Genomic DNA, 17,295 nt, shown 5'->3' with positions numbered 1-17,295 from the left:
CATAACCATAGCCTGCAGCTAACTGTACTGATGTGATTTCTTGTACTGATGCACCTTCCTACAATGTACTCATGTTTTATGGTATCTGTAATTGTTTTTAGGTTTGTTGATAAAACTATGCAAAATAAAAAATTGAAATTTAAAAAGTAACAAAAAACTGTAAACACAAATACATAAAGTCATTATGCAAAATAAAATAATCTTTTTTTAAAAGTTAAAAAAAAAAAACTGTAAACACAAATACATGAAGTTTCAGACGCCTTGCAAGATACTCCTACAGCGTGACTTAAGAAAACAGGCTCGATTTGAAAATGTGGGCTACTTTTTTCAGCTATGTGGTTCGCTAACTGGTGCTCAGTCCTATTTTTTGTCCCAGTCTGATCCTGCTGAACACCATTCCTCATCGCAATGGTACTCATTTTATCAACCTCAGATAGGTGAAGGGCAGAGTCCATTCCACTGGAACCGTAACCAGTGACAAACGGGCTACAAGCAAGGCTTTGTAGCAGATGCATTAACCAGCTAAGCTGTCTTGTCATCCATTGAAGTATGGTGGTGTTTTTTTTTTTTTTTTACACGTTTTGTGTTCAGTAGGCCTGTTTTCAGAATATGTCTGGCTGGCATTCCACGTGGCGCTTGCTGCTATGGTAATGTACGTTTGTAACCCATTAGTAGATTATGCTACCTCAATGGTATTCTGTTAATCGGCCTCGAAAGGATGAAGCACTGATCCGGACCTGTGATGTGCAGATATAAGAGGCAAATGCACTGACCAACCCTACCCCACTACTGGCAGCCACGGCAGACTAGTCAGGCACAACTCGGAGCAGTGTTGTGAATTAGCTTCCAAGCACAGCAGAGGCACCACCAGGCCAACTGGGCCCTCCACCACTGCAGTGCCAGCCGAGTAAATCCATGAACCACACCATGATGCGGAGCCCAGTGAGGAGAGCTGCTCCTGGGTCACAGCCGAGAGCCCACGGCTAGAGGGCCATACCAGCGGAGACTATAAACAGTTTTCCTCGCACACAGAGTGAAGTGCCGATACGGCTCTCCTGGGGGTCTTATCTGTAAGACGTCCCAGCAAAGATGGGCCGGCGTGGACGAGGGGGAAGAGTGAGCTTCTGACAAGCGCATGCGCATCTGTAAGGTGTTTTGGATGGGGTCGAGTCAACCACGTGCCAGACAGACTGGATGTTCAGGAAGCAATTAGAAGAAGTAGTGAGGCAGGGAGAGAAGGCTCAACATGCAGTGCGCACGAAATCATCAGATAGTGAGTGGCCATTAAGAATGCAGTGAGTAGGCAAACAGGCAGTGAGCGGGAGCTAAAGAAGCAGCAAGCTCGCGCTTATCAGGCAGAGAGTGTAGTGCGTGGATGCTTAGGAGACATAGTGGCCATTCAGCAAGCAGCGCTGAGGTGGGCAGTCAGCAGGCAGGGAGAAGGACCATACACAGGCAAGAAACTCATCAGTCAGTGAGTGGACCCAATTCCATGTTACAAAATACAAATCCCTCTCTGAAAGCTTTAATAGAGTAATAACAATCCATTTTTAAATATTCAACCAACCAATCTGGGAAAGAGTAACCGCAAGCTTCACCATTTCCTCGAAGAATGAAAAACACGATGGCGTTGTAAAGATTCGCTAAGTGACAGTAGACGAGCTTTGGGTAAACGAGACCCAACAGAAAGCCGCACGTCACGGCCCGACAGACCAACTGCAAGGCAATGCATGGGAAAGCGACAGGGGTCGGGTGTCCAATCACAACAAGACCTGAGCCGGATTTCAGCCAGGAGGTACTCACCCACGTATCCTTGGTCCATCTTCTTTGAATTTCCCAACGGCCTCACAAATTCCAAATGCCCAGAAAGCAGCCGTCTCTGCTATGCACGCGCGCTGCATGTAGCACTACCCGTTGCTCGTAAGCGGATTTTGAGACAACGTACACGCACAATGGGAAGGGACAACGGGAAGGGGCGGGGGGATGGAGAACACGGCCAACGGGAGGGGGGCGGGAACAAAGGGAACGGGAACACTAAGAACGGGAAGGAGGCGGGGGGATAACGTGCATTGCCGTTGCTAGGACACACCAAGATGCAAAATGGCGTTGGGCTGTCCACAGTCCCTACGGACATGCGCATGCTGTTTGCTATGGAAACATGGCAAGAGCAGCCATGTTTGTCCATGCAGACGCGCGGATACAAGCCGTCCGCTGAATTGATTCCAAAAGGTGCACTCCATGCGAGAGCAGCGCCTGCGCTGCTTTCGCCAGGCGAGACCTAAAACTAGGGTGGCAAAGCTCATTGAACAAGCTGTAAATAATTTAAAGTGCACTGGTGCGGATACCACGAACAGGAAAGCTCCAACTTCCTAAGCATGGCAATCAGCTACTCTATGAACTCACCGTTGACACCTGGATCGCCTGTGAGCTAACCCAAGCAGGCAGTTTAATCAAACTTGTGAAACAATTTTATCCACAAAAAGCACTGTCAGTGTCATTTATTGTGTTGTGTGCATGGTACTGTAGGATTACCTTTGTTCTTGTATCCATCAAGGGCCAGGGATAGTAATAATAAGTTTGTTTCACTTATTAACAACCCAGCTCATCTCAAAAGGTAGAGAAGAACCAGAAACTTCTTTATTTCAGATAAAAACAAAACGGTACTGTTAAACTGGTCCCATGTTACTGTCTTTAGAAAAAGGAGAAACCAGAAAACTTCTGTTTCTAAGCTCCAAAATGCTGCCCACTTTGCTGCTCTCAGGTTTACAGAGCCAAGACAATGTGTCCTTATGAAGAGGTTTGCTTCACAGGTTGGCACATGGATTAGCAAAGATATGAATACGTGAGCCTTCCCCACCCTTCCATCTTTTATGCCCCTCCCAAGTGCTATCTTCGAATATCCAATGTTGACAGACTCATCGTTTAGGACAACAAACTCTTCATATGAGAAGCCGTCTGTCTAATCTGGAGCAACATGAGAAGGCAAACTGCCAGTGTCTGTATTAAAATGTACACGTGGGTAAGCTGCTTTCGCCATCCCTTTACCATCTGACTTTTCTCACTCAGACAGACGCACCCTAAAGAGCAGCCCTGCAGCTGGCGTAACAGCGTACTTTGCAGTTTACCCCAGATCAACCCCTTGCACATCCCCCTCTCTGGTTTCTTCCACATGCTGTTGGTGTCTTTTACCCACAGATGGTGGCGGGTGCTCAGAAGGCCATGCTGCTCCCTGTATATGGCTAGACTATGGAACGATTCCATCTCACGTGTGGAGTGTGTTCTCCAAAGCAGGGAAGCAGGCCCCACGTGCAACGGCTTCCTGCCCTGTGCGGGACATTCCCTGTAGGGAACACCAGCCCAACCATACTGTATGAACCATTGTGCCTTAAGAGTGCTACCACTCGTAATCAACCGCCTGACGCATTTATAAAAATTAAAAAAAACATGCATTGCATGTGTTGCCGATTTTTCTCTTCCACGCAGCTACGTCATTACCTTGGAACATGGCATTCGTGTTAGGTGAAGGAAAATCCATCAGAGGCCTACAAGAGTGCAGCAGACTTTTTCCCTGTGGCAACACACAATTTCTAGCCAATCAAATGCTGTACTCAAGGTAATCAACTTGTGGGTACAGACAAAGCTCTTTCCTTAGTAGTACTACTTTAAGCTCTTTTTCTGTTGATCACGCAAGGTATGGAAACATGCACTGTCAAACCATACCTAAAAACTGCTCTCTCAACCCTGCAGAGACTGTAGCAAGACTGAATAGCTTCTTGGGAAAAGTTTTCAAAATTTAAAGTCAGATTTTCTTAGTCATCTGAGAAAAGTTTAATTAATTTTGGTATACAGCCATCACGAGATATTAGCGCGAAGTAACACTTGTTCTAAATCTCTCTCTTAAAAGTTTTAAACTATTTTTTGACTTCATGTAATGAAACCAGTTTTAAAAACAAGATTTATTATAGAGCATGTTTCTGAAAGAAGCAGACTTTTTTTTTTACACTCATTATCAAAGAAATTGCTTATGAGCATTAGAGGGGAGATACGCATGTAAACCTTCAAAACTAGAGCCCACAGAATGTGAAGAGCATACTGTGCCCTCTTACCTCTGCTATCAGGTCCCCTTCGTTAATTTTGTCACCCTCCTTTTTTTCCCAGCGAGCAATTGTTCCAGTCTGCATCGTTGGTGAGAGGGCAGGTAAAGTCACCTGAAAAGGAATAGTCCACTCATTAAACACCTTGTCTGAAGCAATTTATAACATCATCCATTCTAAAATGTATCTATTCTTTTGAACCACAGCAAAAACCTAACACCTGATGCTTTAATGGAAAAAAAAAAAAACACATTACTGACTTTCAAGTGTATATTGGAAACCCCTAAACATAGGAGGTGTCAAAAAGGCATCCTGGACGGGTTACACCAAATGCCAAGCGGACAGCTTGATTGGAAGGGTGGTCGTACTTGGGGTTTGACTGTGTGGGAAGTGTTTTGTACTATGCACGAATAACCAAAGTGGTGCTTTGATCCAGGCTTAGGTCACATCACTTCCCCTTTTTGATGGAGGATGGGGTTAAGAGGGATATGGGGCGTTCAGATTAGATTGGTAGGCACTTACTGTTTACTCTGCAGGTCCCATGATCAGTTTATTGTGGTTACTCAATGAAAACAATCTAATGCAAAATATGCAGTCGCTTCTAGTAATTGTCTTTTCTGTTATGGAAAGGAGTCTGAGAAGCAAGGGGCCTAACAGGGTGAGGAGTTCCCCACCCCCCACACATAAAATATATGTTGAGTAGATTTTACCTGGCTCAAGTTTAGGTTTTTTTGGTTGGGAGGGTTCATAACCACAAGACTGTGTTCCACACAGACAAGCTCACAGTTATTATCAGTAATCAAAAATTACTATCATAATACAGCCTTCCTTGCCACTAATATAAAGGAATGGATTTCTTACGATACCTCCAAAAGGAGCTCCCCTCACATCTACCCTAACAGAAAATGACCCAGTCATTTCTAGACAGTGCAGGAAGAAAGACCTCTTCAGTCTCATGGAGTACAGCTCTGTACCCTTCAACTGCGGGATGGGGATTTCAGGTTTTGAGAACATGCGGGTGCTAGAAGACATGAGAATAGAAGTGCCCCTTTGCCCTCGCCCCCATTAGGTGTAATGAAGGCTCACAAGGCACCAAAACATGCACACATGACCTAGACAAATGACTGATGATGGTTACTAAAGGCCTACTGTGTCATCTGTAAGTTCTAGTGTAATTTACAAAACAGCCACCTTTACACTTTGACAAACCAGCAGATGGAATTCACTGTAATGAACTGAGCTATAACTCACACATATACAGACCCACAACTTTACTCTCCTCACTTCAAGCTGTCACGCTGATTAAATAACACAAGAACAACAGACAGACTTTCAAACTTCTATCTAGAAAGCATTAATGTATCTTCCCATAAATTTAGCTTATATCACAATCTAGTTTTCTGATGAACCGAGCATTAGAGGTGGTAAATGACGTTCAGACAGCCCCTTCCAAATGCCCGCCTCGCTACAATCTGTCCACCATTCACCAGACACATAGTCCTAACCTGTGGTTATCAATAAGACGAATACATTGTGATCCTGAAATTACTTTCGATTGTGCCTCATCTTCCCAAGTTAACTTGTTCCTTTGTGACAAAAAAGGCTGAAGTATAAACGACAGTCCCTCTAAAGGAGTATCACTTGAGATATATATGTATTACTAAGGTGAGCTTCAACTTTCCTAGTAGTGAGAGAAATACCGCTTAGAAATTAGTCTGTTTTGATCTTTAGTTAGAGGCTGCAACCATCAGCACGGTACCAGTATAGTGCCAGTTCTGTCACACTCTCTCTGTGGGAGGACCCTATAAAACAACAAGCTTTGGAAAAGTCTATCACTCCGGTGTTTATATGCAATAGAAACGTATTTGCTTTGCTAATGCTTTTTGGTAATTCTGTTCCAAATCGGGAAAAAGGCATACAATGTTTCTTTGCCAATGCGGATAAAGAAAAAAAGAATCTTGATGTGCTTATGCGCATGAGTCGCCACTCCCATGTTGCTTCTTTTCCCTCCCATCCCGTTGTCCAACAATGAAAGCAAATCAGCTCATCTAGGACAGTAAATAGGTCAGTCGTCGAGGCACTAATACGCATATCCTTGTAGCGTAAAGTGTGACTGTGATTCTGCGTGCCTTCCAAATAAAGAAGGGTGCAACATTGTTTCTATGCCCCTATGAAATACTGACAAAACCCATGAGAGTAGCGTCTACTCAGGGATAAAGGACCCTGTAACTTGAACTGAGGCTCTGACGTAGACCTTTAACTCCATTCCTCTACACCACTGCACTCTACACTTTTCTGCACCACTCCAAGCCACTGTACCACCTCACTCTACAACACTTCAGACTACTATACTCTGCACCAATCCACTCTACGCCACTCCACTCTATGCCGTAGCACTCTACCCCATAGCACCCTAAACCACTCTAGCCCTCAGCATTCCATGTCACTGTACTCTACTCATCTCTACTCTTCACAACTCCACTGCACTCTATGGCAAGCTACTCCACTTTGCTCTATGACAGTGAACTCTATGCCATTGCACTCTAGTCTGCGCCACTGCACTGTATGCCACTCTACACAATGCCATCCTACTCTGTCACTCTACTCTGCACCACACCAATCCAAGGCACTCCACTCTACACCATTCCTCTCCACTTCACTCTACTCTACTCCATTCCAATCTATGCCACTCTGCTGTATAACATGGCTAAAAGACATTATCAAAGCCAATAGCTCTTGCAAAGGCGAAACCTATTGGCTTTGCCAATGCTGTTTTTTTAATTAACATTCCAAGGTGGCAGATGCCCATTGTGGGAGGTAAATTAAAAAATAAAAATAATTAAATGTGTGGAAACATGTATGTTTAGAAAGGAAAGGCACGTACATTTAAAAAAAATATTGTCAGGGTGGGACAGTAGTGCAGATGAGGGGGAAAGGAAATCAAGCAGGGGATCAATGGAACGGGGGTATTGAAAAACTGGTGGGGAAAGGAATGAAATTTGAGGGGGGAAGCAGCATACGCGGGATAGAGAAATTAACATACACTCCCATGGAAGAATACAAAGAAAGAAAAAGTAGTCTCCTGAATTCAAGTGGTAGAACAACATGTCATACAATCAGAAAACAGTAAAGACAAGCAAAGAAGGGAAAAAAAACCACTGAATAAAAAGCAGGGAAAGGAGAGACAAGAAATCTGGCCAATTAAGAGCAAGGGGTGATGCAAAGTATATGTATTAAAAATAAGTGGGTCTGCAACAACTATCCGCAGGCAAGACCTAAAAAGCTCATGCAAGGCATGCATTGTTATGGCATGCGAAAAAAATGCCTATGTTCTCTTTCTGCAAGGTTCATTAACTAGATATCAGGATGGCACATTCCAGAGTATTATTAAGCACCTACAATGATAGCAACAAAAAGTACAACCAGAAAGAGAACATCTCTCTTGTCAGTATGGACGAGTTCAACAAAGATTGATACATAAGGCTCCCTCTGGTAGTTTGGTTATGTACCACTCCAATGACCTATCATTTCAGGCCTTGAGAAATCTACTTGTTCACTCACAGTAAGGAGTCAGATTTTGTCCGTGCGAGCTATTTTTAGAGCCTACTGGCCCGTTCTGGTGAGCAGATAAAGAACAGGTGTTCCGTTCTCTCAGAAAATGAATGAGCAATAAAAGATGCCTTTAAATCTTGTTTTTATCTTGTCACATTTGCTCTGTGTTCAGAGACAGAGGTCAAATATCAGCATGTCTTACAATTTGCAGTCAGAGAAAGAAAAATAAACAACCTCCAGGATAAAACAAGCGCCAAGTTAGAGAACGTTTGCAAATTGAACTGTCTGACAACTGTTCTGTACAGAGTGTGAAATGAAAGGCTGCAGTATGTCAGTTTTTTTCCCTAATACCCAACATTTAACAAGCTTGTAAATGAACTGTTCAAAAGCTTCAAAATATTTTAGTAATGATTTGAGCACTTTTTGGAAAATTCTGCATGTTGAAAACTTTTTAATAGAATGAAAACATTTATACATAAGTAAAGAACACTTTACTTAGTGACATGCAAATGATAAACATTTTTACTGAACCCTAATTTCCGCAGATTGTTTTATACGCTACATAGTTTTATCAGTAAAACTGCATGTTAGTGGGAAAGTCTACGGTCATTTCAACAGAAAATATGCGGTTTGTAAATAACAGCGCGCTGTCAAAGCAAGCTTTAGTAATACATTTATTTTTAAACATGAACTGAGAAACATTCCTACCCCCTGCCTGATGACAATGGTATTAGGGAACCAAGAGGCAGATCAGGGCTTATTTGAATCCTATATTAGGGCTAGATTCTTATTATACATGAAGCAAAGGTTCAGACTATTAAATCAAACAAAATAGTTGTTTGTATAGCAGAAATGCTGAACTTGTATATTTGAAGGTGCTCTTATATGAGACAATGAAGAAAAAGGCGGCTCTGCTAAATAAAATATGTGCTAAAATCACACAATTTGAGACCAGATTATCGTTTAAGTACATTACAGCTAGGTCAAATAGATTATTTAAAATCACTAAATCTGCAGGTCTAGGAACAGTTTTATGATTTTTCGAGGGCTGCGTTCAATAGTGTGGATATGAGGGTGCTCTTTATTTTGGTCACAAAAGTATGGAGGAGACAGCCACTCTATCACCTGGTATGGATAATACCTGCAATGACCTCGCTCGTGCCAGGGGATGGAGGGACTGTATATTAGCCACCCACCTCCTGCTACCGCACAGTGTTAATATTTTAAAAACCCTGTTCCCTTCTCCTCTGCTTGAGTAAATGCCAGCAATAGCTCTGTCATTCAACATGAGAGATCAATGGAGATAGCCATAACCTCTAGTCACTAAGCGTTTGTGTCAGGAAGTTAACTGTGCCTTTGGGAAGTAGTGTCAGTGATCTTGCTTCCTTTTGGTGGGGATCCGTGACTATTTCCTTTGCTTTATTGGGGCCTGTGGGCTCAGACGACCAACCAGGTTTGGCAAGCTTTTGAGTAGCAGGCAAGGCAGTTCGGTCTAGACTGTTCCCATGCAGGAGCAGGGTCAAGAGTGATTTGCATATGGCTGGGTCCAACTGGGGTGGCATGGTGAGGGGGAAAAAAAGACGATGGATTTAACCCAAATCTGTGAGTGAGGTGTATTTTTAACAATGTTCAGCATTCCGTCCATCATCTTTTTGTATTGCTATTGTCACCATAAGTGGGTAGGGTAAGCCCAGAAGTGAGTCTTGTGCTCACTATGCCACTTGATTCAAGCTAGTTTGGCTGATGAGGGGCGATACCCCGAAACCAGTCCCAGGATGCTTGTTTTGAAGTCCAGGGAGAACCTGGAATGGCAGTTAGGGTACAGGGTCAAGACTGATTTCCATATAGCTGGGCCAAACTGGAGTGGAAATGGATTTGGCGCAGATCTCTGTACTTGGGGAGGGGGGGGGAGGTGAATGTGTGACACTGTTCAGCATTCCGTCCATCACCTTTTTGTGTTGCCATTTTAGACAAACACATCCCCAAAGTCACAGCCCCTTGCAAACACACACACTCCCAGAATACACACACACAGATGAATACAAACACACATATCCCCATCATATATTCAAATACAGCTTTCTTCACTTACTCGAACACACTGTTTATATTGGAAAAGTTGTTGTTGATACGCACAAATATATAAGAACGAGATTGCGTCATTATTACTGTATTTATCTGTCATGAACTCTCCATCAACCCCGACTCAGAAATACATAGTCAGGCAGGCTCCGAGACCTTGGCCTGAGGTTACCGATTGATAGGTGGGGTGACACGCAGCCAGCAGACAAATGTGCTAACAGGAAACTCAGATAAATCACACAGATAGGGGTAGCGAAACCACAATGGTTCAGGGAGATGAGCCTCAATATAGCACACATGGCTGGAGGGGTGCACGCATTCCCAAAAACATCAAAGTCAAATGCCACACAAAGTTAGGAACACGCAGTTCATGCAAAGATTAAACGACCCTCATGCCAAACATCTGGACACGTTACCCACTGGCCCTCATTGTGTCCATGGAAGATTGAGCCCACCTGCATTTGTTAACGGGGGCATTATTTAAGATTCCAAAGACATGACTCACATTCTTATTGAAAACGGAACAATAACAGTTTATGATACCTAAAGAAATGTATAAAACCTTGTTCAGATCGATGGTACTTTGAGTCAGTCCTCAGACCCGCTTCTGTAACTGTACTCCCAGCCGCAGCGTTTAATTAAACCAACTGTTCTCATTTTGCCAAACACCTTTTGTCTTTTGCTTTTTTTAAGGTAAATTCATAATTGAGCAACAACTTCTCTACAAACACATCTCTCTGTAACCAAAGTGAAATAGAATTGAGTCTTGCTTTGTGTACCAGGAAATTGTGACTTATGTATTATAGTGCTAGGAAGTCACAGCCTGAGACTAAAAGCACTATAACTAGAAATCTCCACTGGCTCCCCATCCAGAAGAGATGCCAGTTCAAGATCCTCAAACATGCCTTCAAAGCTGTTCATGACCAAGGACCATCCTACCTCAACCACCGACTGAACTTCCATCTGCCCGCAAGACACCTGCGCTCTGCCTCACTCGTCCTCACACACACAAACCTGCATCAGACACAGCCTCATCGGGGACCGCTCCTCCTCTTACATCCCTGCCAAGACCTGCCCTTCCTCCTCCGAACAGCACCCTCACTGGCAGGCTTCAGAATGAAAATTAAAGACTTGGCTTTTCGACAGAGCCGCGGCACCCTCAGCATCCAGATACCCCAGGGGGTAATAGTGCTGCACTTTACAAAATACTGATTGATATGAAAACTCAAATTGTTAAAAATAGTATTATTTGTTTTATTGATCCTTGGAGGATACCCTCATCTCTGATTTGTAATGTGTTGATTCGTGCAAATTAGGACCATTATTTGTTGGGGGCACACCCCGTTGGATGTAAAATTTTAATAAAATCTAATGTCAAAAAAACCAAATAGTATTACACACAATATAAGACAGGCTGTCACAAACCTTGCAAACATTTAGTGCTCAACAAAAAGCAAGTCTTAACCTTCCATTTAAGGGGTTTTGCAGGAGTTTTAATATATATATTTTTTTTAAACTTCTCATTGCTCAAAAGGGTGTCATTCTTAACACTTTTTACATTCTATGCACTTCATTACTTGGTTTTACTCGCAAGAAAGTGTCACATTTGAAACTGAAAGTAATTTATAAGCGCATTGAACCATGGAAATGTCATACATAAGCAATCTGAAAACGTGGCAGCTTTGCAAAGTTTATTTTAATATGAGTGCAACCAACAGCAAAGACCTAGAAAACGTGCTCCACTACTTGCCTACTCCACCAACAAACAACCTCATATCTCCATGCAAGCAACGTCTCCACCTACGCAAAGTTTAATGAGAAGTGATAATGTAAAGTTGGACACTCTTTTAGGTGTGGCCCTGGTGAGCTGCAGAAGGACTCTGGGATGTAGCTGTCCTGGTGGGTACTGTGCCCCTTTCCATACCATAGAGGGTCCTCGCTTTCTCCGTTCACTAAGTGCCAGTGGCAGTAACCATGACCTCTGTTCCTTTCTGTTAGGCTCAGTGCCCTTGTTTATACTGGCTTGGAAGGCTCTGGGCCCCTAACTCTCCTCACGCATGATTTATGCTCCAGACTCACCAACTGATGTGGAGGAAGGCTGTACCACCTCTTCCCCAGCGCTGTCCTCGGTGCCTCCGGCTTCCCCCATAGCTGCATCCCCTCCCGTCCTCGGGTTTGGGCTGCGCGTACAGTGCACCATACGGGACGGCCTTGATGGTAGCGGCGGGGCCAGGCAGATGGGGTGTTCCTGGGGGCCACGCAGCGCAAGCAGGGCCGCAGCCGGAGGCACAAGCGCAGCATGGCGAGACAGGGGGCGAGACGCTACCACCTCTCCTTCCCCGGTGACCTCTCCAGCTCTTCCACTCCTTCTCCTCTGGGGGCCGGGCTGCCGTAAACCCGAGCAGCCGACGCGCTCTACGGCATGCTTGCATACTAGCAATAGCAAATGTCGAAAAAGTGCAGACGTCCAGGCAACACAAACGAAGGACAGGAATAACGGGCCTGGTAGTACTAAAGCAGCAGCGACCACAGGCGGCCATACTAGGGTCAGGCAGCGGTAAGACTGCTAGTGCCAACTCGAACGAGGGACTAGCAATGACTCTTCACGATTAGATGACAGGGTCGATCATGAACCGACTTGCCTTTGCCGACGGTGGCGGTGCCAGGTATAACATTCCTGATAGCTGAGATGGCGGGAAGGGCTTGACATTGTAACTTTCATCATCTTCTACATTTTCCAGTTTTGTAGATCAATGCTTCCCAAATTTTTTAGAGCGGCCCACTTTTTAGAACGACAAACGTTTGCGACTCACCAAAGGCGATTTTTAATATAACTGAAGCATCTTGTGGTAGTCCATTGTAATTTACTGACAACATATTTTCCATTGAAATGGCTCCAAAATTTGCACTTACAGTTTTGCTGCTAAAACTATGTTGCATACAAATAATAATGTGTGGAAATAGGGTTTCAGTGAATATTGAGCATTTTTGCATCACGAAGTAAAGTATCTTGATTCTATGTCAGGACCAGAGGCTTAGCCCAGCCCTGCTTGTACCACCCATCAGGCGTTAGACTAAGGAATGAATGAATAATTTTATAGCATAATTACTTAAAATCATTGCAAATTGCACATCAGTTACATAAAATGACAGTTATGAACCTAGCACCTTTTGTAAACAATGACTTTGTGCAAACCCCGCCCGCCAAAAGGACATGCTACTTGTCCCTATTCCGTAGGGTGACCAGATTCTCAAAACAACAAGCATTTACAATGCAACGGTCTCGGCATTATTAAAGTTAGAGCTATTGGCATTGCTCATGACATTATTTTTGTTTATGTTTTTGTTTTTAAAGCATTTAAAGAAACTGCATTGTTATTTACAATGTCAATAGCTTAATCACTTTCAAAAGCGAGATTTATTATGCGAGCATTATTTGGGAAGTTTGGCAAATCCATAATTATGAGGAAAACGCTGCAGCATCGCAAAATGCCAGTGGCCCAGACTAATATGCATGATTAGTATTTGGATTCCATGCCCATTCCTTCTTTGTCCTCTCTGCTGAAACTGCTGTCTGAAGTGTCAAATTTTATTAATACTAAACAAAAATCGCACTACCGTGCCAGGGCCAGACTTGGCGTTGATAATGATTGTTTGAAAAGGGAACTTTGAAAGGATACGAACTTGACCAATTCTGGTTTCAAAATATAAGAGAACACTGTAGAGGCATGCATCTACCGACTGTTATATATAATTTGGGATATATTTCTTAATCTGTCGAGTTCAGCCACTGCATGATTATATTGTTGTCTCTTTTTGAAACTCAGGAGCAGTAACACTGTCGTGGTGTCACTAGGGCTTCAAGTGGATGCTTTTTCAATATTATATAAAAGCCACAGTTACTGCTAAGTTATCTTATGCAACTAACAACGATTGACAAAGCCAATAGTCCTAACTTGTTGTAGGTATCATGTTACTTGTTGTATCATTATGCCTGGATGCAATGACAAAAGAGACAGCAAAATACAAGTCGTATAGACCCCGCGCAACACCGCCCCCCACCCATTTTTAGGTCTCGCCTGAGACAGCGCTTTAGCGCTGCTCTGGCGAGACTTATAGTAAGCACTTTTGGAAGTGCAAACGAGTGCTTTCAGGCCGCCAACTACTGTGCATGTGTGCCGGGCGCGCGCACCATTTGGCAGCCTGAAAGCACTCGTTGTCTTTCACTTTCGCGGCCGCTCGGCCGCTTGGATGTTTTATCGTGATCGCGATGCTTATCTTTAGATGTTTGTCCTTGTGTTCCAGCAGCAAAGCCTGTTTCTGGGGCTGTCCTCGTTACCATTGTGACGCGCTCTCACCCACCCATTTAAACCAAGCTGTAGCTTCCTGATAGGCCCTGGGGGCGGGGCCATCCGCCAAAGAATGTAAATTCTCTGTTTTTTTTGTTTTGTTTGATTAGTCTCTATTTCTGTTCATCTACTTTATTTTGTAAAATAATCTGTATTACTTGGGACAGTTGTGAAATGTGTATGTGCAAAATTATTTGCCTAGTTTTTACTAGGATTGAGGCACAGTTAGGAAAGGTCACCCACTGTCTGCATTCAAGCTGTGGTGTCTGAATTCCACACGTGCTTATCATGTACAATGCATGGTTTCGCCCTTCACTCCTCGTTTTGAGATGGCTCCATCATATGTAATTTTAACGTGCCTTTTGCATTGAGCTACAGGCGACCGAGACCACGTTGTCCCTCTGAGCGGCCTCCTAGTGATAGTGGATGCTTTTTCAATATTATATACAAGCCACAGTTACTGCTAATTTATCTTATGCAACTAACAACGATTGACAAAGCCAATAGTCCTAACTTGTTGTAGGTATCATGTTACTTGCTGTATCATTATGCCTGGATGCAATGACAAAAGAGACAGCAAAATACAAGTCGTATAGACCCCGCGCAACACCGCCCCCCACCCCCACCCATTTTTTTTTATCCCACTTAAAGCCCTAGGTAGGATACTCAACAACCGGGCCAAACTGGAACCCCAAAGTAGGCCTGGCAATTATGTCGGACCAGCTGGAGGGTCATGGGGGAGGTTAACTGTGAAGCACTTTTGCTACAGGAAACGCCCGATGCCCGGGCAAGCCAGCCAGGCCCTGCTCAACAACCCCGTTCTCTCCCGCATTTACCTGTGATCAGGCGCGCATCACCCATTGAACTCAAAGGGCTTCAGCCCCCCACCCACGTCGTGTGTGGCAGCCCGGGATGAGACCGCTTCCTGGGCAGACACAAAGCCGCGCCTGAGCACTTCACAGGTCTTTAAAAAGACCATTTGCATGTTAATGAGGCCTCGCTGTTGGTTCATCCCTTCTAAGAACCCCCGCAGCTCCACTCTGCCTAGATTCAGCCCCCCACCCCCGAAATCAGCGCCACTCTGCCTACTGTTTAAAGATTCAGCACCCCCCCCCCCCCGAACATTAACTATCAAGTGATTTCGCTGGTCGCTTTTTCACAAGCTCTGAACTTTGGCAGTGATGTTTCCCCTTGATAGAGAAGTTTCAGTTTCTGTATTTGGATTCCATGCCCATTCCTTCTTTGTCCTCTCTGCTGAAACTGCTGTCTGAAGTGTCAAATTTTATTAATACTAAACAAAAATCGCACTACCGTGCCAGGGCCAGACTTGGCGTTGATAATGATTGTTTGAAAAGGGAACTTTGAAAGGATACGAACTTGACCAATTCTGGTTTCAAAATATAAGAGAACACTGTAGAGGCATGCGTCTACCGACTGTTATATATAATTTGGGATATATTTCTTAATCTGTCGAGTTCAGCCACTGCATGATTATATTGTTGTCTCTTTTTGAAACTCAGGAGCAGTAACATTGTCGTGGTGTCACTAGGGCTTCAAGTGGATGCTTTTTCAATATTATATACAAGCCACAGTTACTGCTAATTTATCTTATGCAACTAACAACGATTGACAAAGCCAATAGTCCTAACTTGTTGTAGGTATCATGTTACTTGTTGTATCATTATGCCTGGATGCAATGACAAAAGAGACAGCAAAATACAAGTCGTATAGACCCCGCGCAACACCGCCCCCCACCCCCACCCATTTTTTTTATCCCACTTAAAGCCCTGGGTAGGATACTCAACAACAGGGCCGAACTGGAACCCCAAAGTAGGCCTGGCAATTATGTCGGACCAGCTGGAGGGTCATGGGGGAGGTTAACTGTGAAGCACTTTTGCTACAGGAAACGCCCGATGCCCGGGCAAGCCAGCCCGGCCCTGCTCAACAACCCCGTTCTCTCCCGCATTTACCTGTGATCAGGCGCGCAACACCCATTGAACTCAAAGGGCTTCAGCCCCCCCCCCCCCCGTCGTGTGTGGCAGCCCGGGATGAGACCGCTTCCCGGGCAGACACAAAGCCGCGCCCGAGCACTTCACAGGTCTTTAAAAAGACCATTTGCATGTTAATGAAGCCTCGCTGTTGGTTCACCCCTTCTAAGACCCCCGCAGCTCCACTCTGCCTAGATTCAGCCCCCCCACCCCCGAAATCAGCGCCACTCTGCCTACTGTTTAAAGATTCAGCCCCCCCCTGAAATTTTTGCTTAGCCCCCCCCCCCCCCGAACATTAACTAGCAAGTGATTTCGCTGGTCGCTTTTTCACAAGCTCTGAACTTTGGCAGTGATGTTTCCCCTTGATAGAGAAGTTTCAGTTTCTGTTTGAGATACACGCTTACGCTTTCTATTTGCAAGAATCGCAGGCTCCAATGAAAAATACCACTGGGAGGTAGGTCGAAGGGAAAGTCCGTTCAGGGCGGAGGAAGCATGCTGCATGTTGACAAAGGTTAGCAAATAAGGAGAGCAGCAGTACAATGGAAAGACAAGCATATTTCCAAGCAGTCATCGAACACCGCCGCCTTTCTCCGAGGCAGAGCAGAAATGCCTCGGAGAAACGCAGCGTCGTTTTCGGATTCGGGGGCGTGTTTTGCTGTTATCTCCTCCAGCCATTGGCTGGAGGAGATAATTAGACTTTCTGCAAAAAACACGCCCCCGATCTGAAAAGGACGGGGCCTGATCGGAGTGACGGGACCTCTTCTCCAATGGCTGGCCAGCATTGAAGAGGCCAGCCAATGGAGAACAGGGGAGAAGAGGGGCGGGTTCAAGCCCCTCTTCTCCAAGTCATTAAATCTCCGACTTCCGGTTCTGCCTTCGGCAGACCGGCGGTCCTCGACCTAAAAAACGGGGACAGGTCATAGACATAGAAGTAGGACTATGGTTTGCAGTAACCATCGACATAAAAGTAGGACTCTTTGACAGCTGTCATAGACATAGAAAAAGGACTACAATGACAGCTCCCTCCACAGACCGAGATGAAGCATTACAGACAACAAATCCGCGGTCTTTTATTGGCACCCCTCTCCTTTACACAGCAGCATTAGTACTTTTTATTACTTTTACACTTTTAAGGACTATAGCATATATTTGCCAAAAATCAATAAAACATCACAGGCTAGCAAACACCAGATTTACTAGCTTTATCAATGCTCGTTTCTATAGCTGTGC

General features: G+C 44.4%; 2 protein-coding genes across 2 annotated transcripts in view; one reads left to right on the top strand and one right to left on the bottom strand.

Annotated features, from left to right (window-relative positions):
• Nucleotides 1-12,140, bottom strand: part of DLAT (dihydrolipoamide S-acetyltransferase) — a 144,615-nt gene extending 132,475 nt beyond the window's left edge. Inside the window, exons 1-2 of the mRNA XM_085645794.1 lie at nucleotides 11,808-12,140; nucleotides 4,107-4,208 (exon numbers count right to left, since the gene is read on the bottom strand). Coding sequence (XP_085501920.1) covers nucleotides 4,107-4,208; nucleotides 11,808-12,029 — 324 coding nt within the window. The 5' untranslated portion in view covers nucleotides 12,030-12,140. The remainder of the gene's footprint in view (nucleotides 1-4,106; nucleotides 4,209-11,807) is intronic.
• A 156-nt stretch (nucleotides 12,141-12,296) lies between these two features.
• LOC146861466 (uncharacterized) overlaps nucleotides 12,297-17,295 on the top strand; it is a 356,537-nt gene continuing 351,538 nt past the window's right edge. Inside the window, exon 1 of the mRNA XM_085645782.1 lies at nucleotides 12,297-12,394. The gene's annotated coding sequence lies outside the window, so the exon portion shown is untranslated. The remainder of the gene's footprint in view (nucleotides 12,395-17,295) is intronic.

Source organism: Triturus cristatus, chromosome 3_1, assembly GCF_964204655.1.
Source record: "Triturus cristatus chromosome 3_1, aTriCri1.1, whole genome shotgun sequence".
NCBI lineage: Eukaryota > Metazoa > Chordata > Amphibia > Caudata > Salamandridae > Triturus > Triturus cristatus.
This window is presented reverse-complemented; position numbering and strand designations above follow the sequence as displayed.